We start from the raw sequence: 21,206 nt of genomic DNA, 5'->3' as shown, positions 1-21,206 counted from the left end.
GGAGAGTAAAAGAAAGGTGAAGAGAGTGGTGAGAGAGTGCAAAAGGAGAGCAGATGATAGAGTGGGAGAGGCACTGTCAAGAAATTTAAATGAAAATAAGAAAAAATTTTGGAGTGACTTAAACAAGTTAAGAAAGCCTAGGGAAAGTATGGATTTGTCAGTTAAAAACAGAGTAGGGGAATTAGTAGATCGGGAAAGGGAGGTATTAGGTAGATGGCGAGAATATTTTGAGGAACTTTTAAATGTTGAGGAAGAAAGGGAGGCAGTAATTTCATGCACTGGCCAGGGAGGTATACCATCTTTCAGGAGTGAAGAAGAGCAGAATGTAAGTGTGGTGGAGGTACGTGAGGCATTACGTAGAATGAAAGGGGGTAAAGCAGCTGGAACTGATGGGATCATGACAGAAATGTTAAAAGCAGGGGGGTTATAGTGTTGGAGTGGTTGGTACTTTTGTTTAATTAATGTATGAAAGAGGGGAAGGTACCTAGGGATTGGCGGAGAGCATGTATAGTCCCTTTATATAAAGGGAAAGGGGACAAAAGAGATTGTAAAAATTATAGAGGAATAAGTTTACCGAGTATACCAGGAAAAGTATACGGTAGGGTTATAATTGAAAGAATTAGAGGTAATACAAAATGTAGGATTGCGGATGAGCAGGGAGACTTCAGAGTGGGTAGGGGAAGTGTAGATCAAGTGTTTACATTGAAGCATATATGTGAACAGTATTTAGATAAAGGTAGGGAAGTTTTTATTGCATTTATGGATTTAGAAAAGGCATATGATAGAGTGCATAGAGGAGCAAAGTGGCAGATGTTGCAAGTATATGGAATAGGTGGTAAGTTACTAAATGCTGTTAAGAGTTTTTATGAGGATAAAGAGGCTCAGGTTAGGGTGTGTAGAAGAGAGGGAGAATACTTCCCGGTAAAAGTAGGTCTTAGACAGGGATGTGTAATGTCACCATGGTTGTTTAATATATTTATAGATGGAGTTGTAAAAGAAGTAAATGCTAGGGTGTTTGGGAGAGGGGTGGGGTTAAATTATGGGGAATCAAATTCAAAATGGGAATTGACACAGTTACTTTTTGCTGATGATACTGTGCTTATGGGAGATTCTAAAGAAAAATTGCAAAGGTTAGTGGATGAGTTTGAGAATGTGTTTAAAGGTAGAAAGTTGAAAGTGAACATAGAAAAGAGTAAGGTGATGAGGGTATCAAATGATTTAGATAAAGAAAAATTGGATATCAAATTGGGGAGGAGGAGTATGGAAGAAGTGAATGTTTTCAGATACTTGGGAGTTGACGTGTCGGCGGATGGATTTATGAAGGATGAGGTTAATCATAGAATTGATGAGGGAAAAAAGGTGAGTGGTGCGTTGAGGTATATGTGGAGTCAAAAAAAACGTTATCTATGGAGGCAAAGAAGGGAATGTATGAAATGCAGCAGCGAGGAGACGGTTGGAGGCAGTGGAGATGTCCTGTCTAAGGGCAATGTGTGGTGTAAATATTATGCAAAAAATTCGTAGTGTGGAAATTAGGAGAAGGTGTGGAGTTAATAAACGCATTAGTCAGAGGGCAAATCCATTGCCACAAAGAAGAATATATGGGGTTGTTGAGGTGGTTTGGTCATTTAGAGAGAATGGATCAAAGTAGAATGACATGGAAAGCATATAAATCTATAGGGGAAGGAAGGAGGGGTAGGGGTCGTCCTCGAAGGGTTGGAAAGAGGGGGTAAAGGAGGTTTGGTGGGCGAGGGGCTTGGACTTCCAGCAAGCGTGCATGAGCGTGTTAGATAGGAGTGAATGGAGAAGAATGATACTTGGGACCTGACGATCTGTTGGAGTGTGAGCAGGGTAATATTTAGTGAAGGGATTCAGGGAAACTGTTTTTTTTCATATAGTTGGACTTGAGTCCTGGAAATGGGAAGTACAATGCCTGTACTTTAAAGGAGGGGTTTGGGATATTGGCAGTTTGGAGGGATATGTTGTGTATCTTTATACGTATATGCTTCTAAACTGTTGTATTCTGAGCACCTCTGCAAAAACAGTGATAATGTGTGAGTGTGGTGAAAGTGTTGAATGATGATGAAAGTATTTTCTTTTGGGGGATTTTCTTTCTTTTTTTGGGTCACCCTGCCTCGGTGGGAGACAGCCGACTTGTTGAAAAAAACAAAAAAAATTAGGAGTGGACGTGTCGGCAGATGGATCTATGAAGATGAGGCGAATCATAGAATTGATGAGGGGAAAAGGGTGAGTGGTGCACTTAGGAGCCTGTGGAGACAAAGAACTTTGTCCGTGGAAGTAAAATGGGGAATGTATGAGAGTATAGTTGTACCAACACTCTTGTATGGGTGTGAAGCATGGGTGATGAATGTTGCAACGAGGAGAAGGCTGGAGGCAGTGGAGATGTCATGTCTGAGGCAACGTGTGGTGTGAATATAATGCAGAGAATTCGTAGTTCAGAAATTAAGAGAAGGTGTGGGATTACCAAAACTATTATCCAGAGGGCTGAGGAGGGGTTGAGGTGGTTCAGACATGTAGAGAGAATGGAACAAAACAGAATTACTTCGAGAGTAGTGGAGGGAAGGCGGGGTAGGGGTCAGCCTAGGAAGGGTTGGAGGGAGGGGGTAAAGGAGGTTTTGTGTGTGAGGGGCTTGGGCTTCCAGCAAGCGTGCACGAGTGTATTTGATCAGTGAATGGAGACAAATGGTTTTTAACACTTGACGTGCTGTTGGAGTGTGAGCAAAGTAACATTTATGAAGGGATTCAGGGAAACCAGCAGGCCAGACTAGAGACCTGGAGATGGGAAGTACAGTGTCTACACTCTGAAGGAGGGGTGTTAATGTTGCAGTTTTGTAACTGTAGTGAAAAGCACCCCTCTGGCAAGACAGTGATGGAGTGAATGATGATGTAAGTTTTTCTTTTTCAGGCCACCCTGCCTTGGTGGGAATCGGCTGATGTGTTAATAAATAAAAAAAAATTTACTGATTTCCCTGCCAGTTCTCTGTCCCACTGAACTTCATACAGTTAGTTCCTCATGCCTGTCTAGTTTCCTCTCTTGTAGTTTGGCTTCATTTTCCCTGCTCTTCCTGCTTCCCTCTCCACATGTAACTCTACTATGTATTAAAAGCTTAGAACCATATGATCGCTAGTTCTGAGGGGCCTTTCATATGTGATGTCCTCAATATCTGCATTGCTCAAGGTGAATAGTAAGCCCAGTCTTGCTGGTTCGTCCTCTCCACTCTCTGGTAGCCTCCCTACCGTGTTGATGCATGAGGTTTTCCAGTTCCACTTCCATCATCTTAGTCTGTCATGTTTCTGGGCCCTCCTGTGGCTCCAGGTTTTCCCAGTCAATTTCTTTATGACTGAAGTCACCCACAACCAGTAGCTTTGCCCTACCTACATGGGCCCTTCTGGCTGCTTCAGCCAGTGTGTCAACCATCACTCTGTTACTTTCATCATATTCTTGTCTTGGCCTCCTGCTATTCTGCAGTGGGTTATACATCACTGTAATTACCACCTTGGGACCTCCAGACTGAAATGTTCCTATTATGTAGTCTCCTGCTTCTCTGTCTCCTCTCTCCAGCTCCTCAAAATCCCATTGGTTTCTGATGAGCAGTGCCACTCCTCCACCTACTCTGTTTCCTCTGTCTTTCCTCAGAATCTGATACCCAGTTGGAAAGCGGGCATCTGTTGTCATACCCATGAGTTTGGTTTCTGTGAGAGCTATGATGTCTGGTGCTGCCTCCGATTCTTTCGTGCCATTCCATCAGCATTGGTGTACCATACCTTCAGTTTCCTCTCCAACACTATTCTGGAGGGGGAGGGGGTCTGTGGGGGTTGGGGGAGTGGGGGACCTGGCAGGGTACTGTGGGATTCTACTGCAGTGTGTGGGGTGGGGGCTGTGTGTGGATTGTGGTTCGTATTGGAATAGTATGCTTGGCTGTGGGGCTCTGAGGGTGGTTCTGTTGGTGTTTGCAGTTGTTGCTCTGGCCAGCTTTGGTTGTTCTCTTCTGACTATCTTTGTCACTCATTCTAGTCCCTTTTGTTTCAGAGTCCTCTCCCTCAGCTGCTGTCACGCTGTTCTCGTTCTGTCGCAGTCTAGGAACACCCTCATCTATGTTGATTCCTTCAACTGTGATTTCTCCTGCAGGATCCTGTTCCCGACCGTTCCTGTCTTGAAAATTAATCTGCCCGGCCGATTTCTCACCCTCAAGTAACCCCCCCCCCCCCATTCTCTGAAAAATTATCTTAGTCATGTCCTCCTCACCTATTTCTTTGATGATGTTTTCAATCTCTTGTTTTTCTATCTGCCATCTTTCATTGTATGTCCTCCCTTCACTCTCCTGAAGCCCATGAATGAAGACCAACCTTTCCCTCTCATCCTCCCACTGCCTTTCCCTCAGTGTCTCTGGATCCTATTTGTACATTGCCATTGTCTCCCTTATTCCCTGTGACTCTTGGTGACCTGGTCGTGCCTCTACATGGGACCGGTCATCTTCTCTACCTCACCTGCTGCTGTCACTGCGCCTAACATCTCGCCCCCTCATTCCTCGGCCTTGCTTGGTGATCTGATAGGGCCTTAGCGTAAGTCTTGTCTCCTTCCTTTCCATTGGGCTCCCTCATTTAATAGGGGTGTACCTGCTCCAGATGCCATGTCCCCTCTGGGCACTGGCCCTGTAACTCGCTTCAGCATATTTACTTCATCTTATAGGGCACTTACCTTGGCTTCTGCGACTTCAGCTCGTGACTCCCATATCTTCTCTGCCTCCATCCTCCTCCCCATTTTTTGCAGAAAGCTCACCTAGTTTGCATTCCCACTCTTGTTCCATCCTTTTACACTGCTCTTCCATCCATTCTTCCTTTCCAGGCCCATCTTCTTCTGATCCCCTGAGTCTTCAACTTCCCCTCTGGGCCCCCATTTTTTGTTTTAAATGGGCTAGGTTTCATGGTGTGTGTGTTGTTCGCATATGTGTGAGCATGTGCAAGAGGGAGAGGTGCACATGCAAACATGCACGTGTGTGCATGTGTGCGCATGTGTTGTGCACGTGCTGTGCGTGCGTGTTGTGCACATGTGTTGTGTACGTGTGTGTTGTGCACATGTGTGCACAACACACAAGCACAATTCTGTTTCTTTAACCCTTTCAGGATCCAGACCCTCAAACAAACTTATCCACAAGGTCCAAAAATTTTCAAAAAAAAAAAAAAAAAAAAACTTATGAAATGGTAGAGAATCTTTTTCTGAACATAATAAAACAAAGTATGAAACTTGAAAATATAAACACATATGCAGTATAATGTGATTCTTTATTGACAATGTTTCACCCACACAGTGGGCTTTTTCAAGTCACAAACAGATCTACCTGGGTGGAAGGTACGCAAGTATTTGTAGTCAGGTTCAGAAAGCTGACCCAGCATTCTGAACCTGACTATAAACACTAGATCTGCTTGTGACTTGCGGACCCACGCCGTACGATATTAATCAGTTCCTGAGAGCTCATCGTAAGCCGAAATTATCGTAAAGCAAATTAATTTTCTGCATAAGAAATAATGGAAATCAAATAATCCGTGCAAGACACCCCAAAGTATGAAAAAAAAAATTCACCAGATGAAATATTAATTTAATACACACAAACTGAAGAAGACATGCACAATTACTACTTTGCTAAGAATAGAATACATGACACTTACCTTTATTGAAGATCTGGTGATGATTGATGGGATGGGAGGAGGGGAGAGTGTGGAACTTATTGTTTAGAAGAGGAATCCCCTTCCACTAGAACTTGAGGTAGCAAGTCCTTTTCCGGGGTTACTTCCCTTCTTCTTTTAATGCCACTAGGACCAGCTTGAGAGTCACTGGACCTCTGTCGCACAACAAATCTGTCCATAGAGCTCTGTACCGCTCGTTCCTTTAAGATTTGCCTAAAATGGGCAACAACATTGTCATTGTAATAGTCACCAGCACAGCTTGCAATAGCAGTGTAAGGGTGATTTTCATCCATAAATGTTTGCACTTCAACCCACTTTGCACACATTTCCTTAATCTTTGAAGTAGGCACAATGAATTCCACAACTGGCATAGGCTTCTCAGATTAAGCCCTAAACCCTTCAAAATCTTTCTTAATTTCCGTACTAATTCTCACCCTTTTTACCACAGGGTTGGCACTAGAAGCTTTCTTGGGGGCCCATGGTAACTTATTTTGCAGTTACAAGCACAAAAAACACTGGGATAAGGTGAAATGTACCGAATGCATGCGTGGATGCGACCGCACTGGCTGGCTTGTTAACACTGGTGCTGAGGCCACACGTGGGACGCATCCTGGACGAATCACATAAGGCAAGTTTTTTTAGCGTGAGGCAAGGCAAAAATTTTGCGTTAAAATGTATCGTATGTTGGATTTAACGTAACGTGATGCCATCGTAATGTGGGAGTCCACTGTACAGTGGACCCCCGCATACCGTCGGCATCACATAACGTTTAATCCGCATACCGCTCGCTTTTATCACAAAAATTTTGCCTCGCATACCGCTCAAAAACCCGCTCACCGCTGTTCGTCCGAGACGCGTCCAATGTGCGCCCTTAGCCAGCCTCACATGTGCCGCCGGTGGCATTGTTTACCAGCCAGCCTCCGCGGTAACATCCAAGCATACAATCGGAACATTTCGTATTATTACAGTGTTTTTGGTGATTTTATCTGCAAAATAAGTGACCATGGGCCCCAAGAAAGCTTCTAGTGCCAACCCTACAGCAATAAGGGTGAGAATTACTATAGAGATGAAGAAAAAGATCATTGATAAGTATGAAAGTGGAGTGCGTGTCTCCGAGCTGGCCAGGTTGTATAATAAACCCCAATCAACCATCGCTACTATTGGTGGTACAGCTGCTGCTGCTGCTGCTGCTGCTGCTGCTGCTGCTGCTGCACTGTCAGCTGCTGCTGCAGCACCGTCAGCTGCTGCTGCTGTTGTACCACCGTCAGCTGCTGCTGCTGCTGCTGTAGTACCGTCTGCTGCTGCTGTAGTACCGTCTGCTGCTGCTGTAGCATTGTCTGCTGCTGCTGTAGCATCGTCTGCTGCTGCTGTAGCACTGTCAGCTGCTGCTGCTGCTGTACCACCGTCAGCTGCTGCTGTAGTACCGTCTGCTGCTGCTGTAGCATCGTCTGCTGCTGCTGTAGCACTGTCAGCTGCTGCTGCTGCTGTAGCACTGTCAGCTGCTGCTGCTGTAGCACCGTTGTTGGTGTGGCTTATTGAGAATACCAAGAAACAATTAACCCCAGAGGATTTGCCACCCAGGATAACCCAAAAAAGTCAGTGTCATCGAAGACTGTCTAACTTATTTCCATTGGGGTCCTTAATCTTGTCTCCCAGGATGCAACCCACACAAGTCGACTAACACCCAGGTGAACAGGGAAAAATGCCTGGAACTAGTGCTCATATTGGTGAATTTAAAGCCAGCAAAGGTTGGTTTGAGAGATTTAAGAATCGTAGTGGCATACACAGTGTGATAAGGCCTGTTCTGGAAGAAAATGCCAAACAGGACCTACAGTACTCAGGAGGAAAAGGCACTCCCAGGACACAGTGTCTCATCAGTCATTGCTGCATCTTCAATAAAGGTAAGTGTCATTTATTCTTCATTTAGTAGAATAGTACATGCACAATATATACTGTGCATGTACTACTCTACTATTGTGCATGTATCCTTCTCTTTGTGTGTAGGAAAATGTATATTTCATGTGGTAAAAATTTTTTTTTCATACTTTTGGGTGTCTTGCATGGATTAATTTGATTTGCATTATTTCTTATGGGGAAAATTCATTCGCATACCGATCATTTCGCATAACAATGAGCCCTCTTGCACGGATTAAAGTCGCTATGCGGGGGTCCACTGTATTTCCATTGTGTCGGTATTTTATACCATTTATTTCCAAAGTATGAAACTTGATGGAAAACTGACAAAATTATGCTCTTGCAAATTTTGCTGCAACAGCAACATTTATGCATCAGCAATTTTGCCCATTTTGACTCCAATTTTAGGCCAATTACATTATTCCAGTTGACCAAATTCTGAGCTATTTCACTAGTATTACTTCTATTTTATCGACAGAGTACAAGAAATCGCCAAGTCAACTGTTTCAACTACCCAAAAAAGTGATTGGAAATTAGTAATCTGGCCAATTTCACACAAAGTTCAAAATATTCCAAATTTCAAAATAGGGTCCAGAATAAACAATGGAGGCATTCCTGGCACTAAAATAACATTTCTTCTTTTTATTAGTCATGTTTCCAGACTTTACAAATGAATTCCATTTTGATTTTTTATTCACATAATGAATTTTTATTCACTCTTAAAAAACAGAAGATATACTGTTATGCAATATTGTAACAATTGTACAGTGGACCCTTCGTTTCCGTTGATCTCCGTTATCGCCGATTTCAGTTTTGGCTGAATTTTTTGTAGATTTTTGGCTTCCGTTTTCGTCGATTACCTCTGTTTTTGTCGATTGTACAGAATCTGGTCAGTGCCCAGCGTGTAGACAAAGCCACCTCTCCCACATGCATTCTCAGCCTATGTAGCGTTGATTCTCAGTGAGTGAACATATCCTGCCAGGTCATATGAAACATTTCATAATAATCCAGTGTTTTTTTGCACTTGTTTACTGTGTGTGACTGCTAAATAAGCCACCATGGGCCCAGAGAAAGCTTCTAGTGCCAGCCTTTTGGTAAAGAATATGAGAAACACAATATAATTCAAGAAAAAGTTTGTAGAAAAATACAAAGGTGAGGGTGGTAGTAATGGTGGTTGAGGGTGGTAGTAATGGTGGTTGAGGGTGGTAGTAATGGTGGTTGAGGGTGGTAGTAATGGTGGTTGAGGGTGGTAGTAATGGTGGTTGAGGGTGGTAGTAATGGTGGTTGAGGGTGGTAGTAATGGTGGTTGAGGGTGGTAGTAATGGTGGTTGAGGGTGGTAGTAATGGTGGTTGAGGGTGGTAGTAATGGTGGTTGAGGGTGGTAGTAATGGTGGTTGAGGGTGGTAGTAATGGTGGTTGAGGGTGGTAGTAATGGTGGTTGAGGGTGGTAGTAATGGTGGTTGAGGGTGGTAGTAATGGTGGTAGAGGGTGCTAGTGGTTGTGATGGTGGTAGAGGCTGCTAGTGGTTATGATGGTGGTAGAGGGTGTTAGTGGTTGTGATGGTGGTAAAGGGTGCCTTCTTCAGTGATTCTACTAACTCCTCCAATGTTGTTGGAGTTATATAGGGTTACAGAAAGCACCGCCACCTCAGCTGCAGCCTTCAACATTATGGACGGCTAATGTTCTCAGTGGCCCTTATACACCTAACACAACACCAGTTGTGACATACATAATGACTTATTTTATTCATTCTAGAGTATATGTTATGTTTCTATTTTATTAATATTGTGTATTATTTTATATACTTGCGAGTGTAAAACAAAAGCCTGTAATTGCTTTACATGATGGTAGGATTGCTGGTGTCTTTTGTCTGTCTCATAAACATGAAAGATTTCAGGTACATCTTGCTACTTATACTTAGGTCACACTACACATACATATACAAGCATATATGTACACACCCCTCTGGGTTTTCTTCTATTTTCTTTCTAGTTCTTGTTCATTTCCTCTTATCTCCATGGGGAAGTGGAACAGAGTTCTTCCTCCATAAGCCATGCGTGTTGTAAGAGGCAACTAAAATGCTGGGGGTAAGGGGTTAGTAACCCCTTCTCCTGTATAATTACTAAATTTAAAAAGAGAAACTTTCGTTTTTCTTTTTGGCAACCCTGCCTTGGTGGGATACGGCCGGTTTGTTGAAAAAAAAAAATTAGTTGAATTGTGATAGATAAATAAGCCATAGAGCTGATATTCATGTCATATTCTCCAACAATAAACTCGCCTCCCTTCCCTCTGCCATACACCAACAAGAGTCTTCAATAAAGGTAGGTGTGATGTTAAATGTTCATTTATACATTTTGTTAGTGACTCACGAAATCATAATGACACGATTGCAAACAAACCATACCCCGGCCGGGATTGAACCCGCGACGGGCTGGAGTTTTGAGACTCTCTGACCGCGGGTTCAATCCCGGCCGGGGTATGGTTTGATTTTGTTAATGCTTTACATTTGTCATTCTTTTCTGCATGTAAAACTATATTTAAGCTAGGGAAGTGACCCCTGATGAAGACTTGGTACCTAGAGTCCTTATGGTGGGAGATTCCCCTTCCAAACAATAACCTCTCTTCCCCCTTCCCCTCCCCCCTTGTCTTCCATCCATTAACAACAGCCTTCAATAAAGGTAAGTGTCATGTGTAATGCTCATTCTTTTGTGCATGTAAATCTATCTTCAATGCAAAAAAATTTTTTTTTTTTGTTGGTACTTCTGGGAGTCTGAACTGGATTAATTCCATTGACATTATTTTTTATGGGGAAAATGGCTTCGGTTTTGGCCAATTTCAGTTTTGGCTGATGATTCTGGAATGTATTAAACACGAAAACTGAGGGTTCACAGTATAAATAATATCTGCGCATTCGTGAATGCACATTAGGCCCGCCAGTTGACATGTATTGGACGCGTGATGTCATTTGCTTGCTCTCGAACATCGGCAAAAATCGAACATTTCCACTAATATGAGCTCAGTTTCAAGCCATTTTCAGTACTATACTAAAACCAATTAAAACAATTTATTGCTGTAATATATCTTCCATTCCATCACACAAGAGCAAGAAGCCGGGAATACAACTGTAAAAAACATACAAAAACACACCTCAAAGTTGTTTTAATGCAAAAATATGGTCACAGTTTTTTTCTCGTGCACTGCGTGCTGCACAATTTGTTTTGTGTGGTGCACACTTACCACATAATGTATTCTCTCATATCTAGGCCCAAATTTACCGCTCAGAGCTTACCTGAGTGAGCTGAGCTCATGGCGTAGAACTACGGCTTGGACCCTGGCTTCAAAGCCGTAGAACTATGGGACGGACCAACAAAAGGTTAACTATGAATACATAATCATGAAGAGATAATAAAACAAAACATACAAACCTCTGTTTGTATGGAGTTTCCAGACGTGTGGACATCATGGCTGGGATCCACAACATTTGCTGGAGATTGTCCTTGTTTTGACTCTTCCTCCACACAATTATTTGTAATTTCTTCAGATTCTGTCACTGCTTCTCTACTACCTGGCTCTGGCTTGACATTTGCTATACTTTCTGTTCTTGTCATCTTATCAGGACTAGACTTTTGCCTATGCTGGCCCCCTCCTCCACGACCTTCAGCAGTTGGATCATCTTCATCTGACCAACCAGGACCATGAAAAGCACCTGATGCATCAAAGCTCCCACCTTTTTCATCTGCATTTTCTGTCGCCCTGAAAAATGAATAACACAGAATTTATAAAAATGAAGACATTAGCCATTACTCAATTATCTACTCAATAATAATAAGTACTGTACTTCACAACTTCAAAAATATTTTTGTCAAGCCAATACCAAAGCACAGATCAGTTTCTCTTAAAGAAATATTGGGATAAAATGACCAACGATATAAAGTGAAAAAAAAATAAAAAATCCAAACAAGTTGTATTGTGTTTGCAACTGTTCAATCAACAGAAGCTCTACACATTTATGGCCAATGACATTGGAGGGCAATGAGAGAATTTTTTAATGTGCATTATATCTCTGGTGACCTAAATTATTTATCAAAATGTATACCTATACTACTATTTCTGCATAGCAGGAAACACAATGAACAGACAACAATAACTTCTTCTGATCCCTAAAATGCCTGCCACACAAGGTTAGAGGAAGTCACTTTATGACATGGTCAGAGATATGACCCTCCTGAAAATTATTTGTGGCCAGTTTTGTTTGGTCCATTTTCTACTCTCAGAGCCAAGCCTGTGATCAGGCTTCTCTGGTAACTACCTCACTAAGCAGGTAACTGCTGCTAATGACCTATGAGCCTACAATGTTAACAAAATCTAGCTGACATCTTTAAATCAAAGGTATGAAGGCTGAGCCTTTTATAGTGGAGCCAGTGGAAGTAGCAGAGTGATGCAGCAATTTTAGATGTAGTCACAAATAAGTGGGGGCTGCACTAGTGGTAGTAGGTCAGGCCTAGGTGATCTAGAGATATAGCAGTTAAGTTGTAGAGACAGTTTCTTATTTCCTATAAGGATGCTAGTGGTCAGTCTAGTTGTAGAGATAGTGGGAGTAGAATCATGCAGAAATGCAGAGAACACAAGATACAACTCAACTGCTAAATCTAGATGGATTGGTTCCAAATCTGCATACACAAATCACACCCTACAAATCAAAAGACTAGGCAGACAGTACAACATACCCCCAGTGAAAAGCAAGGGTGCCAAGAGTACAATGAGAGAAAACTCAAGTGTCTGGAACCAGGACTGTTCAACAGCTTCTCATTATACATAAGGGGAATTACCAATGGACCCCCAATTGTCTTCAAGAGAAAACATCGGATTGCACGTGGCCAGCTGTAACAGCCCGAAATGCCTCGGCATGATAGGGGCTTTCTTGGAACCAATCAAATTATGAGACGTTATCAAACATTGTAACCTTAGCAAAGAAATAAATTTTAATTTATTTATTATTTATAGTGGATCAGACCTGGTCAAGGACTGGGCCATAAGGGCGTTGACCCCTGGAACAACCTTCAGGCAGGTAGGTATGTCATTTTCGAAGAAGTGCACCCCACCCACAAGTTTTTTTTTTTTTTTTTTTTTTTCAACAAGTCGGCCGTCTCCCACCGAGGCAGGGTGACCCAAAAAAGAAAGAAAATCCCCAAAAAGAAAATACTTTCATCATCATTCAACACTTTCACCACACTCGCACATTATCACTGTTTTTGCAGAGGTGCTCAGAATACAACAGTCTAGAAGCATAAACATATAAAGATACACAACATATCCCTCCAAACTGCCAATATCCCAAACCCCTCCTTTAAAGTGCAGGCATTGTACTTCCCATTTCCAGGACTCAAGTCCGACTATATGAAAATAACCGGTTTCCCTGAATCCCTTCACTAAATATTACCCTGCTCACACTCCAACAGATCGTCAGGTCCCAAGTACCATTCGTCTCCATTCACTCCTATCTAACACGCTCACGCACGCTTGCTGGAAGTCCAAGCCCCTTACCCACAAAACCTCCTTTACCCCCTCTCTCCAACCCTTTCGAGGACGACCCCTACCCCGCCTTCCTTCCCCTATAGATTTATATGCTTTCCATGTCATTCTACTGTGATCCATTCTCTCTAAATGACCAAACCACCTCAACAACCCCTCTTCTGCCCTCTGACTAATACTTTTATTAACTCCACACCTTCTCCTAATTTCCACACTCCGAATTTTCTGCATAATATTTACACCACACATTGCCCTTAAACAGGACATCTCCGCTGCCTCCAACCGTCTCCTCGCTGCTGCATTTACCACCCAAGCTTCACACCCATATAAGAGTGTTGGTACTACTATACTTTCATACATTCCCTTCTTTGCCTCCATAGATAACGTTTTTTGACTCCACATATACCTCAACGCACCACTCACCTTTTTTCCCTCATCAATTCTATGATTAACCTCATCCTTCATAAATCCATCCGCCGACACGTCAACTCCCAAGTATCTGAAAACATTCACTTCTTCCATACTCCTCCTCCCCAATTTGATATCCAATTTTTCTTTATCTAAATCATTTGACACCCTCATCACCTTACTCTTTTCTATGTTCACTTTCAACTTTCTACCTTTACACACATTCCCAAACTCATCCACTAACCTTTGCAATTTTTCTTTAGAATCTCCCATAAGCACAGTATCATCAGCAAAAAGTAACTGTGTCAATTCCCATTTTGAATTTGATTCCCCATAATTTAATCCCACCCCTCTCCCAAACACCCTAGCATTTACTTCCTTTACAACCCCATCTATAAATATATTAAACAACCATGGTGACATTACACATCCCTGTCTAAGACCTACTTTTACCGGGAAGTAGTCTCCCTCTCTTCTACACACCCTAACCTGAGCCTCACTATCCTCATAAAAACTCTTTACAGCATTTAATAACTTACCACCTATTCCATATACTTGCAACATCTGCCACATTGCTCCTCTATCCACTCTATCATATGCCTTTTCTAAATCCATAAATGCAATAAAAACTTCCCTATCTTTATCTAAATACTGTTCACATATATGCTTCAATGTAAACACCTGATCTACACATCCCCTACCCACTCTAAAACCTCCTTGCTCATCCGCAATCCTACATTCTGTCTTACCTCTAATTCTTTCAATTATAACCCTACCGTACACTTTTCCTGGTATACTCAGTAAGCTTATTCCTCTATAATTTTTACAGTCTCTTTTGTCCCCTTTCCCTTTATATAAAGGGACTATACATGCTCTCTGCCAATCCCTAGGTACCTTCCCCTCTTTCATACATTTATTAAACAAAAGTACCAACCACTCCAACACTATATCCCCCCCTGCTTTTAACATTTCTGTCATGATCCCATCAGTTCCAGCTGCTTTACCCCCTTTCATTTTACGTAATGCCTCACGTACCTCCCCCACACTTACATTCTGCTCTTCTTCACTCCTAAAAGATGGTATACCTCCCTGACCAGTGCATGAAATTACTGCCTCTGTTTCTTCCTTAACATTTAAAAGTTCCTCAAAATATTCTCGCCATCTTCCCAATACCTCCATCTCCCCATCTACTAACTCCCCTACTCTGTTTTTAACTGACAAATCCATATTTTCCCTAGGCTTTCTTAACTTGTTTAACTCACTCCAAAATTTTTTCTTATTTTCATTAAAATTTCTTGACAGTGCCTCTCCCACTCTATCATCTGCTCTCCTTTTGCACTCTCTCACCACTCTCTTTACCTTTCTTTTACTCTCCATATACTCTGCTCTTCTTATAACACTTCTGCTTTGTAAAAACCTCTCATAAGCTACCTTTTTCTCTTTTATCACACCCTTTACTTCATCATTCCACCAATCACTCCTCTTTCCTCCTGCCCCCACCCTCCTATAACCACAAACTTCTGCCCCACATTCTAATACTGCATTTTTAAAACTATTCCAACCCTCTTCAACCCCCCCACTACTCATCTTTGCACTAGCCCACCTTTCTGCCAATAGTCGCTTATATCTCACCCGAACTTCCTCCTCCCTTAGTTTATACACAAGTAACCTGAAGATATGCTGAAGATGCTGCCTGGGGCCAATGTGTCCTGTGGCCCAGTCCCAGACAAGGCCTCTATTACTACTGCTGTATATTCCTACTTCTTCTTTGACTCCACAACTAGACAAACAAGTAGCTTCCTTGCAGGAAGCTAGAGAATGTCTACATTTGACTACTAAATTGCTTGCTTACCTTCTGGACCTTGCTTACTTCCATGAAAGGTACTAACCTCCTACATGGCCATGTCTACAACTGCTACACCACTTCACTTCTTCCACTGTCTCCACTATAAATAGGTCCTTCCTAATGACTATATTAGACTGATAAAGCCCCTGCTAGGCAAACCTCTCAATAAGATATCCAGGTGTTACACGTCTTTTATTCATCAACTCAGCTGACCTAAACCGTTTGTAAATATCTGTCAAGTTCTACTACCTTAAAGATTTATTTACCCTTGATGAGAGGAATACAAGAAAGGCTGTTAGTGCTCACAACTCACTGCCTGCTGTAGGCACAACTACCAAATCATTTAGGGATACATATGAAGGAGCTGTTGTGACTGACATCTGAACTGTCGTATCTGCGCAGCTCTGCAAAGACCGTGATTATGTGTGAATGATGGTGAAAGTGTTACTTTCTTTTCTGGGCCACCCTGCCTCAGTGGGAGACGGCCGACGTGTTGAAAAAAAAAATTAGGAGCATACCAATTTCCTCATAAAACCTGGCTTTCCATGGGTAATATATAATTAGATTACTCCATGGAGAAGTGGAGAAGAATCCTTCCTCCATAAGTCATGTGTGTTGTAAGAGGCGACTCAAATGCCAGGAACAATGGGCTAGTAACCCCTTCCCCTGCATGAATTACTACATGTAAAAACAGAAAAATTTCGTTTCTTCCTTTAGGGTCACCCTACCTTGGTGGGAGACAGCTGTGTTAAAAAAAAAAAAAACTGGTTTACTACCTCTTTGCATTTTCCAATTTTTGCCTAATACAGGTCCGCCATCACAAATCCGGCAATCAGTTATTAGGTTCCTTCAGTTATTCGGCACTAATTTTGGCTAGCATAATTTCAAATTTCCAGGGTTGCCACACCAACCTGCTGGTACTGTTCGGTGGCACTACTTGCTGCAAAAGCCATTCCAATTTCTTTTTCACCATTTATTGTTTTAACCTGCTTACTTTTAGCCCTAGCCATGGTTCCAATGAATAAAAGAAATGCTTCTCATTATGTAAAGCACCTACACAGTACATTATCCATTAAAGATAAGGTGGCTTTAAAGCCACTGTCAGTTGTCATGAACTCAGTCTCATGAAGCAGGAGAATATGCTTTATTATTATGCTAATATCAACACTACAGCTTATTTGCCTATCACAATTGATCTAATATGACATAACAAACAATATAAATAACATAAAACACGTTAAATACTCCAGAATAAATAACATTTGGCATAACACCGAGCAGTTCGACGGAGGTACAGTGGACCCTCGACCAACGATATTAATCTGTTCCTGAGAGCTCATCGTTAGTCGAAATTATCGTCAGTCGAGTTAATTTTCCCCATAAAAAATAATGGAAATCAAATTAAATTATCCATTCCTGACATCCCAAAGTATTGAAAAAAAAAATTTTACCACAAAATACAGTGGACCCCCGCATAACGATTACCTCCGAATGTGACCAATTATGTAAGTGTATTTATGTAAGTGTGTTTGTATGTGTATGTTTGGGGGTCTGAAATGGACTAATCTACTTCACAATATTTCTTATGGGAACAAATTCGGTCAGTACTGGCACCTGAACATACTTCTGGAGTGAAAAAATATCGTTAACCGGGGGTCCACTGTATTAATTTTAATACACACAAACTGAAGAAGACATGTACACTTACATGACACTTACCTTTATTGAAGATCTGGTGGTGATTGATGGGATGGTAGGAGGGGAGAGTGTGGATGGTGCTAATGTTTAGAAGGGGAATCCCCTTCCATTAGGACTTGAGGTGTCAAGTCCTTTTCTGGGGTTACTTCCCTTCTTTTAATGCCACTAGGACCAGCTTGAGAGTCACTGGACCTCTGTCGCACAACATATCTGTCCATAGAGGCCTGTACCTCCCATTCCTTTATGACATTCCTAAAGTGTTTCACAACACTGTCAGTGTACAGGTTGCAGTAGCTGTGTCAGGGTGATTTTCATCAAAAAAGGTTTGCACTTTAAGCCACACTGCACACATTTCCTTAATCTTTGAAGTAGGCAGCTTCCTCAATTTCTCTATCCCCTCCGAGAGAGGAGAGAGGAGAGAAGAGAGAGGAAGAGGAAGGTCTGACCTCAGCCAGGTCAGATCAGGTCACGCTCCGACCCAGGCCAGTGCCTGGGATGGTGCACTCAGTGTTCAGAGTGGATTACTCAGTGTTCAGAGTGACTCACGCCGAGAGAGAGAGAGAGAGTGCAGCAGCAGCAGCAGACGTGGACGTTCGAGTAGCAGCCAGCCGACGGTGCAGACATGCATGTAGCACCGGCCGGCGAGCTAGCCGCGGCCTGAGCGCCTCTGTGATTGGTCACCGTGTTGACCAATCAACGGCGCCTCTACCGCAAGCACATGAGAATATTTTAGACATCCTTACGATCCCCGTTGGGGAGGGGAACACTGCTTACTCACGATGTACAGTGGACCCCCGCATACCGATGGCATCACATAGCGATTAATCCGCATACCGCTTGCTTTAATCGCCAAAATTTTGCCTCACATACCGCTTAAAAACCCGCTCACCGATTTTCGTCCGAGACGCGTCCAATGTGCGGCCTGAGCCACGCTCACATGTTCCGCCGGTGGCATTGTTTACCAGCCAGCCTCCGTGGTAACATCCAAGCATACAATAGGAATATTTCGTATTATTACAGTGTTTTCGGTGCTTTTTCTGGAAAATAAGTGACCATGGGCCCCAAGAAAGCTTCTAGTGCCAACCCTACAGCAATAAGGGTGAGAATTACAATAGAGATGAAGAAAAAGATCATTGATAAGTATGAAAGTGGAGTGCGTGTCTCCGAGCTGGCCAGGTTGTATAATAAACCCCAATCAACCATCGCTACTATTGGTGGTACAGCTGCTGCTGCTGCACTGTCAGCTGCTGCTGCTGCTGTAGCATCGTCTGCTGCTGCTGTAACATCGTCTGTTGCTGCTGTAGCGTCGTCTGTTGCTGCTGTACCACCGTCAGCTGCTGCTGCTTCTGTAGCATCGTCTGCTGCTGCTGTAACATCGTCTGTTGCTGCTGTAGCATCGTCTGTTGCTGCTGTACCACCGTCAGCTGCTGCTGCTGCTGCTGTAGCATCGTCTGCTGCTGCTGTACCACCGTCAGCTGCTGCTGCTGCTGTAGCATCGTCTGCTGCTGCTGTAACATCGTCTGTTGCTGCTGTAGCATCATCTGTTGCTGCTGTACCACCGTCAGCTGCTGCTGCTGCTGTAGCATCGTCTGCTGCTGCTGTAACATCGTCTGTTGCTGCTGTAGCGTCGTCTGCTGCTGCTGTAGCATCGTCTGTTGCTGCTGTACCACCGTCAGCTGCTGCTGCTGCTGTAGCACCGTTGTTAGTGTGGCTTATTGAGAATACCAAGAAACAATTAACCCCAGAGGATTTGCCACCCAGGATAACCCAAAAAAGTCAGTGTCATCGAAGACTGTCTAACTTATTTCCATTGGGGTCCTTAATCTTGTCTCCCAGGATGCAACCCACACAAGTCGACTAACACCCAGGTGAACAGGGAAAAATGCCTGGAACTAGTGCTCATATTGGTGAATTTAAAGCCAGCAAAGGTTGGTTTGAGAGATTTAAGAATCGTAGTGGCATACACAGTGTGATAAGGCCTGTTCTGGAAGAAAATGCCAAACAGGACCTACAGTACTCAGGAGGAAAAGGCACTCCCAGGACACAGTGTCTCATCAGTCATTGCTGCATCTTCAATAAAGGTAAGTGTCATTTATTCTTCATTTAGTAGACTAGTACATGCACAATATATACTGTGCATGTACTACTCTACTATTGTGCATGTATCCTTCTCTTTGTGTGTGGGAAAATGTATATTTCATGTGGTAAAAAAATTTTTTTTTCATACTTTTGGGTGTCTTGCACGGATTAATTTTAATTCCATTATTTCTTATGGGGAAAATTCATTCACATACCGATTATTTCGCATAACAATTACCCCTCTTGCACGGATTAAAATCGTTATGCGGGGGTCCACTGTATTACTCTAATAGAGTAAAGATCAAACCAGCGAGTGGAACAATCAACGACTCAACTATGCTAGCACTTGCATCTGTCGTTAACGACAGACTGCAGGTTAAGTGTAATGTGATCTTATCACTCAAAGAAGCCTTCGTTGTCGTCTGTACTGATGACACCGAGGCTGAGAAACTGCTCACCACTACTGCTATGTCCACTCTACAAGATTATGGATTCTCTGTTCTGAATTCCCCAGCACTGAGGGCCAGAAGAGCTGTGTTCCTCAAAAGACTCGACAGACTCATCACTACACAGGTTACTGAAGAGATTAAGTTGTCCATTGAAGCAAAGAATCCCTGGGCCAAGGTGGAATTTCTTACCAAGATACCCAACGCCTCCTCCATGCTGAAGGTCACCTTCAGTGACGTCAACATGGCAGCCAGAGCCCTCACTGAGGGCCTGGCTATTCACTACTTCCATATCAATCCAGCCTTCATTGAAGCAGAAAAATACCAACAAATCCCACAGTGCTATAACTGTTACTCATACCAGCATATCACCAAAAACTGCCCTGCCAAAGACAAGAAGTACTGCTCCACCTGTGGCCTTGAGGGTCATGACTTCAAGAATTGCACTACTGCTTCCCCACCGAAATGCTTGAACTGCAAGGATGACCACCATACTCTTGCTGCCAGGTGCCCTATCAGAAGGGACATACTCAAGAAACAACAACAACAAAAGAAGTCCAAACCACAAGCACCCACATATTCTGCTATTGCCAAGATTCAAGCAGACACTACCAAGATACTACAAGCCACGCAAGCTGCTCCTACCACTTTCCTCCCAGCACCTGCTGCCGACCCCACCAAGATCCTATGTTGCATCATGTATGCTCAGGTACAGAATGCAGCTGAGCCTGGCTCCTTCAACACCACCATCAACGAACTATTCAGACTAAACAACATGCCTGGACTCACATTCCCTGCATCACCACCTTCCACTGAGATCCTACAAACCACTGCAAATATTGCCAGCATAACTGCTGTTCCACCACTGACACAACCTCCACTCGACATAGAGATGGACCAATCTGAGACCACTGATACATCGGCAAATCCTACCAATAAGTGTCCACCACCGCCTGCCTCCACCGCAACTATCCAAGCCGAGGCCTTGCCTCTGACACTTCAACCGCCAGCCAAGAAAACTAAAACTCAAGAACCAAGGGCTGCAGCTCCCCAGGCCACTACCAATCCCCCACCGCAACAAGAAGCCAAGGTCAAGAGTGGTGGACACTGCACAACCAACCAGAAGAACAACCCAATGCGAACTCCAGAAGGTGATCAAGACCTGGACGACGTATTTTCACCCAACATGGAAGTACAGTGGACCCCCGCATACCGATGGCATCACATAACGATTAATCCGCATACCGCTTGCTTTAATCGCAAAAATTTTGCCTCGCATACCGCTTAAAAACCCGCTCACCGATTTTCGTCCGAGACGCGTCCAATGTGCGGCCTGAGCCACGCTCACATGTTCCGCCGGTGGCATTGTTTACCAGCCAGCCTCCGCGGTAACATCCAAGCATACAATCGGAATATTTTGTATTATTACAGTGTTTTCGGTGCTTTTTCTGGAAAATAAGTGACCATGGGCCCCAAGAAAGCTTCTAGTGCCAACCCTACAGCAATAAGGGTGAGAATTACAATAGAGATGAAGAAAAAGATCATTGATAAGTATGAAAGTGGAGTGCGTGTCTCCGAGC

At 43.2% G+C, this 21,206-nt stretch overlaps 1 protein-coding gene across 3 annotated transcripts in view; it reads right to left on the bottom strand.

Moving 5' to 3' along the window:
- Window positions 1-21,206, bottom strand: part of Gyf (GIGYF family protein Gyf) — a 138,480-nt gene that overhangs the window by 21,530 nt on the left and 95,744 nt on the right. For all 3 annotated transcript variants that reach the window (XM_070088908.1, XM_070088909.1, XM_070088910.1), the window contains exon 7: window positions 11,043-11,370. In XM_070088908.1, coding sequence (XP_069945009.1) covers window positions 11,043-11,370 — 328 coding nt within the window. The remainder of the gene's footprint in view (window positions 1-11,042; window positions 11,371-21,206) is intronic.

The sequence above is a fragment of the Cherax quadricarinatus genome, chromosome 26, assembly GCF_038502225.1.
Source record: "Cherax quadricarinatus isolate ZL_2023a chromosome 26, ASM3850222v1, whole genome shotgun sequence".
In the NCBI taxonomy this organism is placed as follows: domain Eukaryota; kingdom Metazoa; phylum Arthropoda; class Malacostraca; order Decapoda; family Parastacidae; genus Cherax; species Cherax quadricarinatus.
This window is presented reverse-complemented; position numbering and strand designations above follow the sequence as displayed.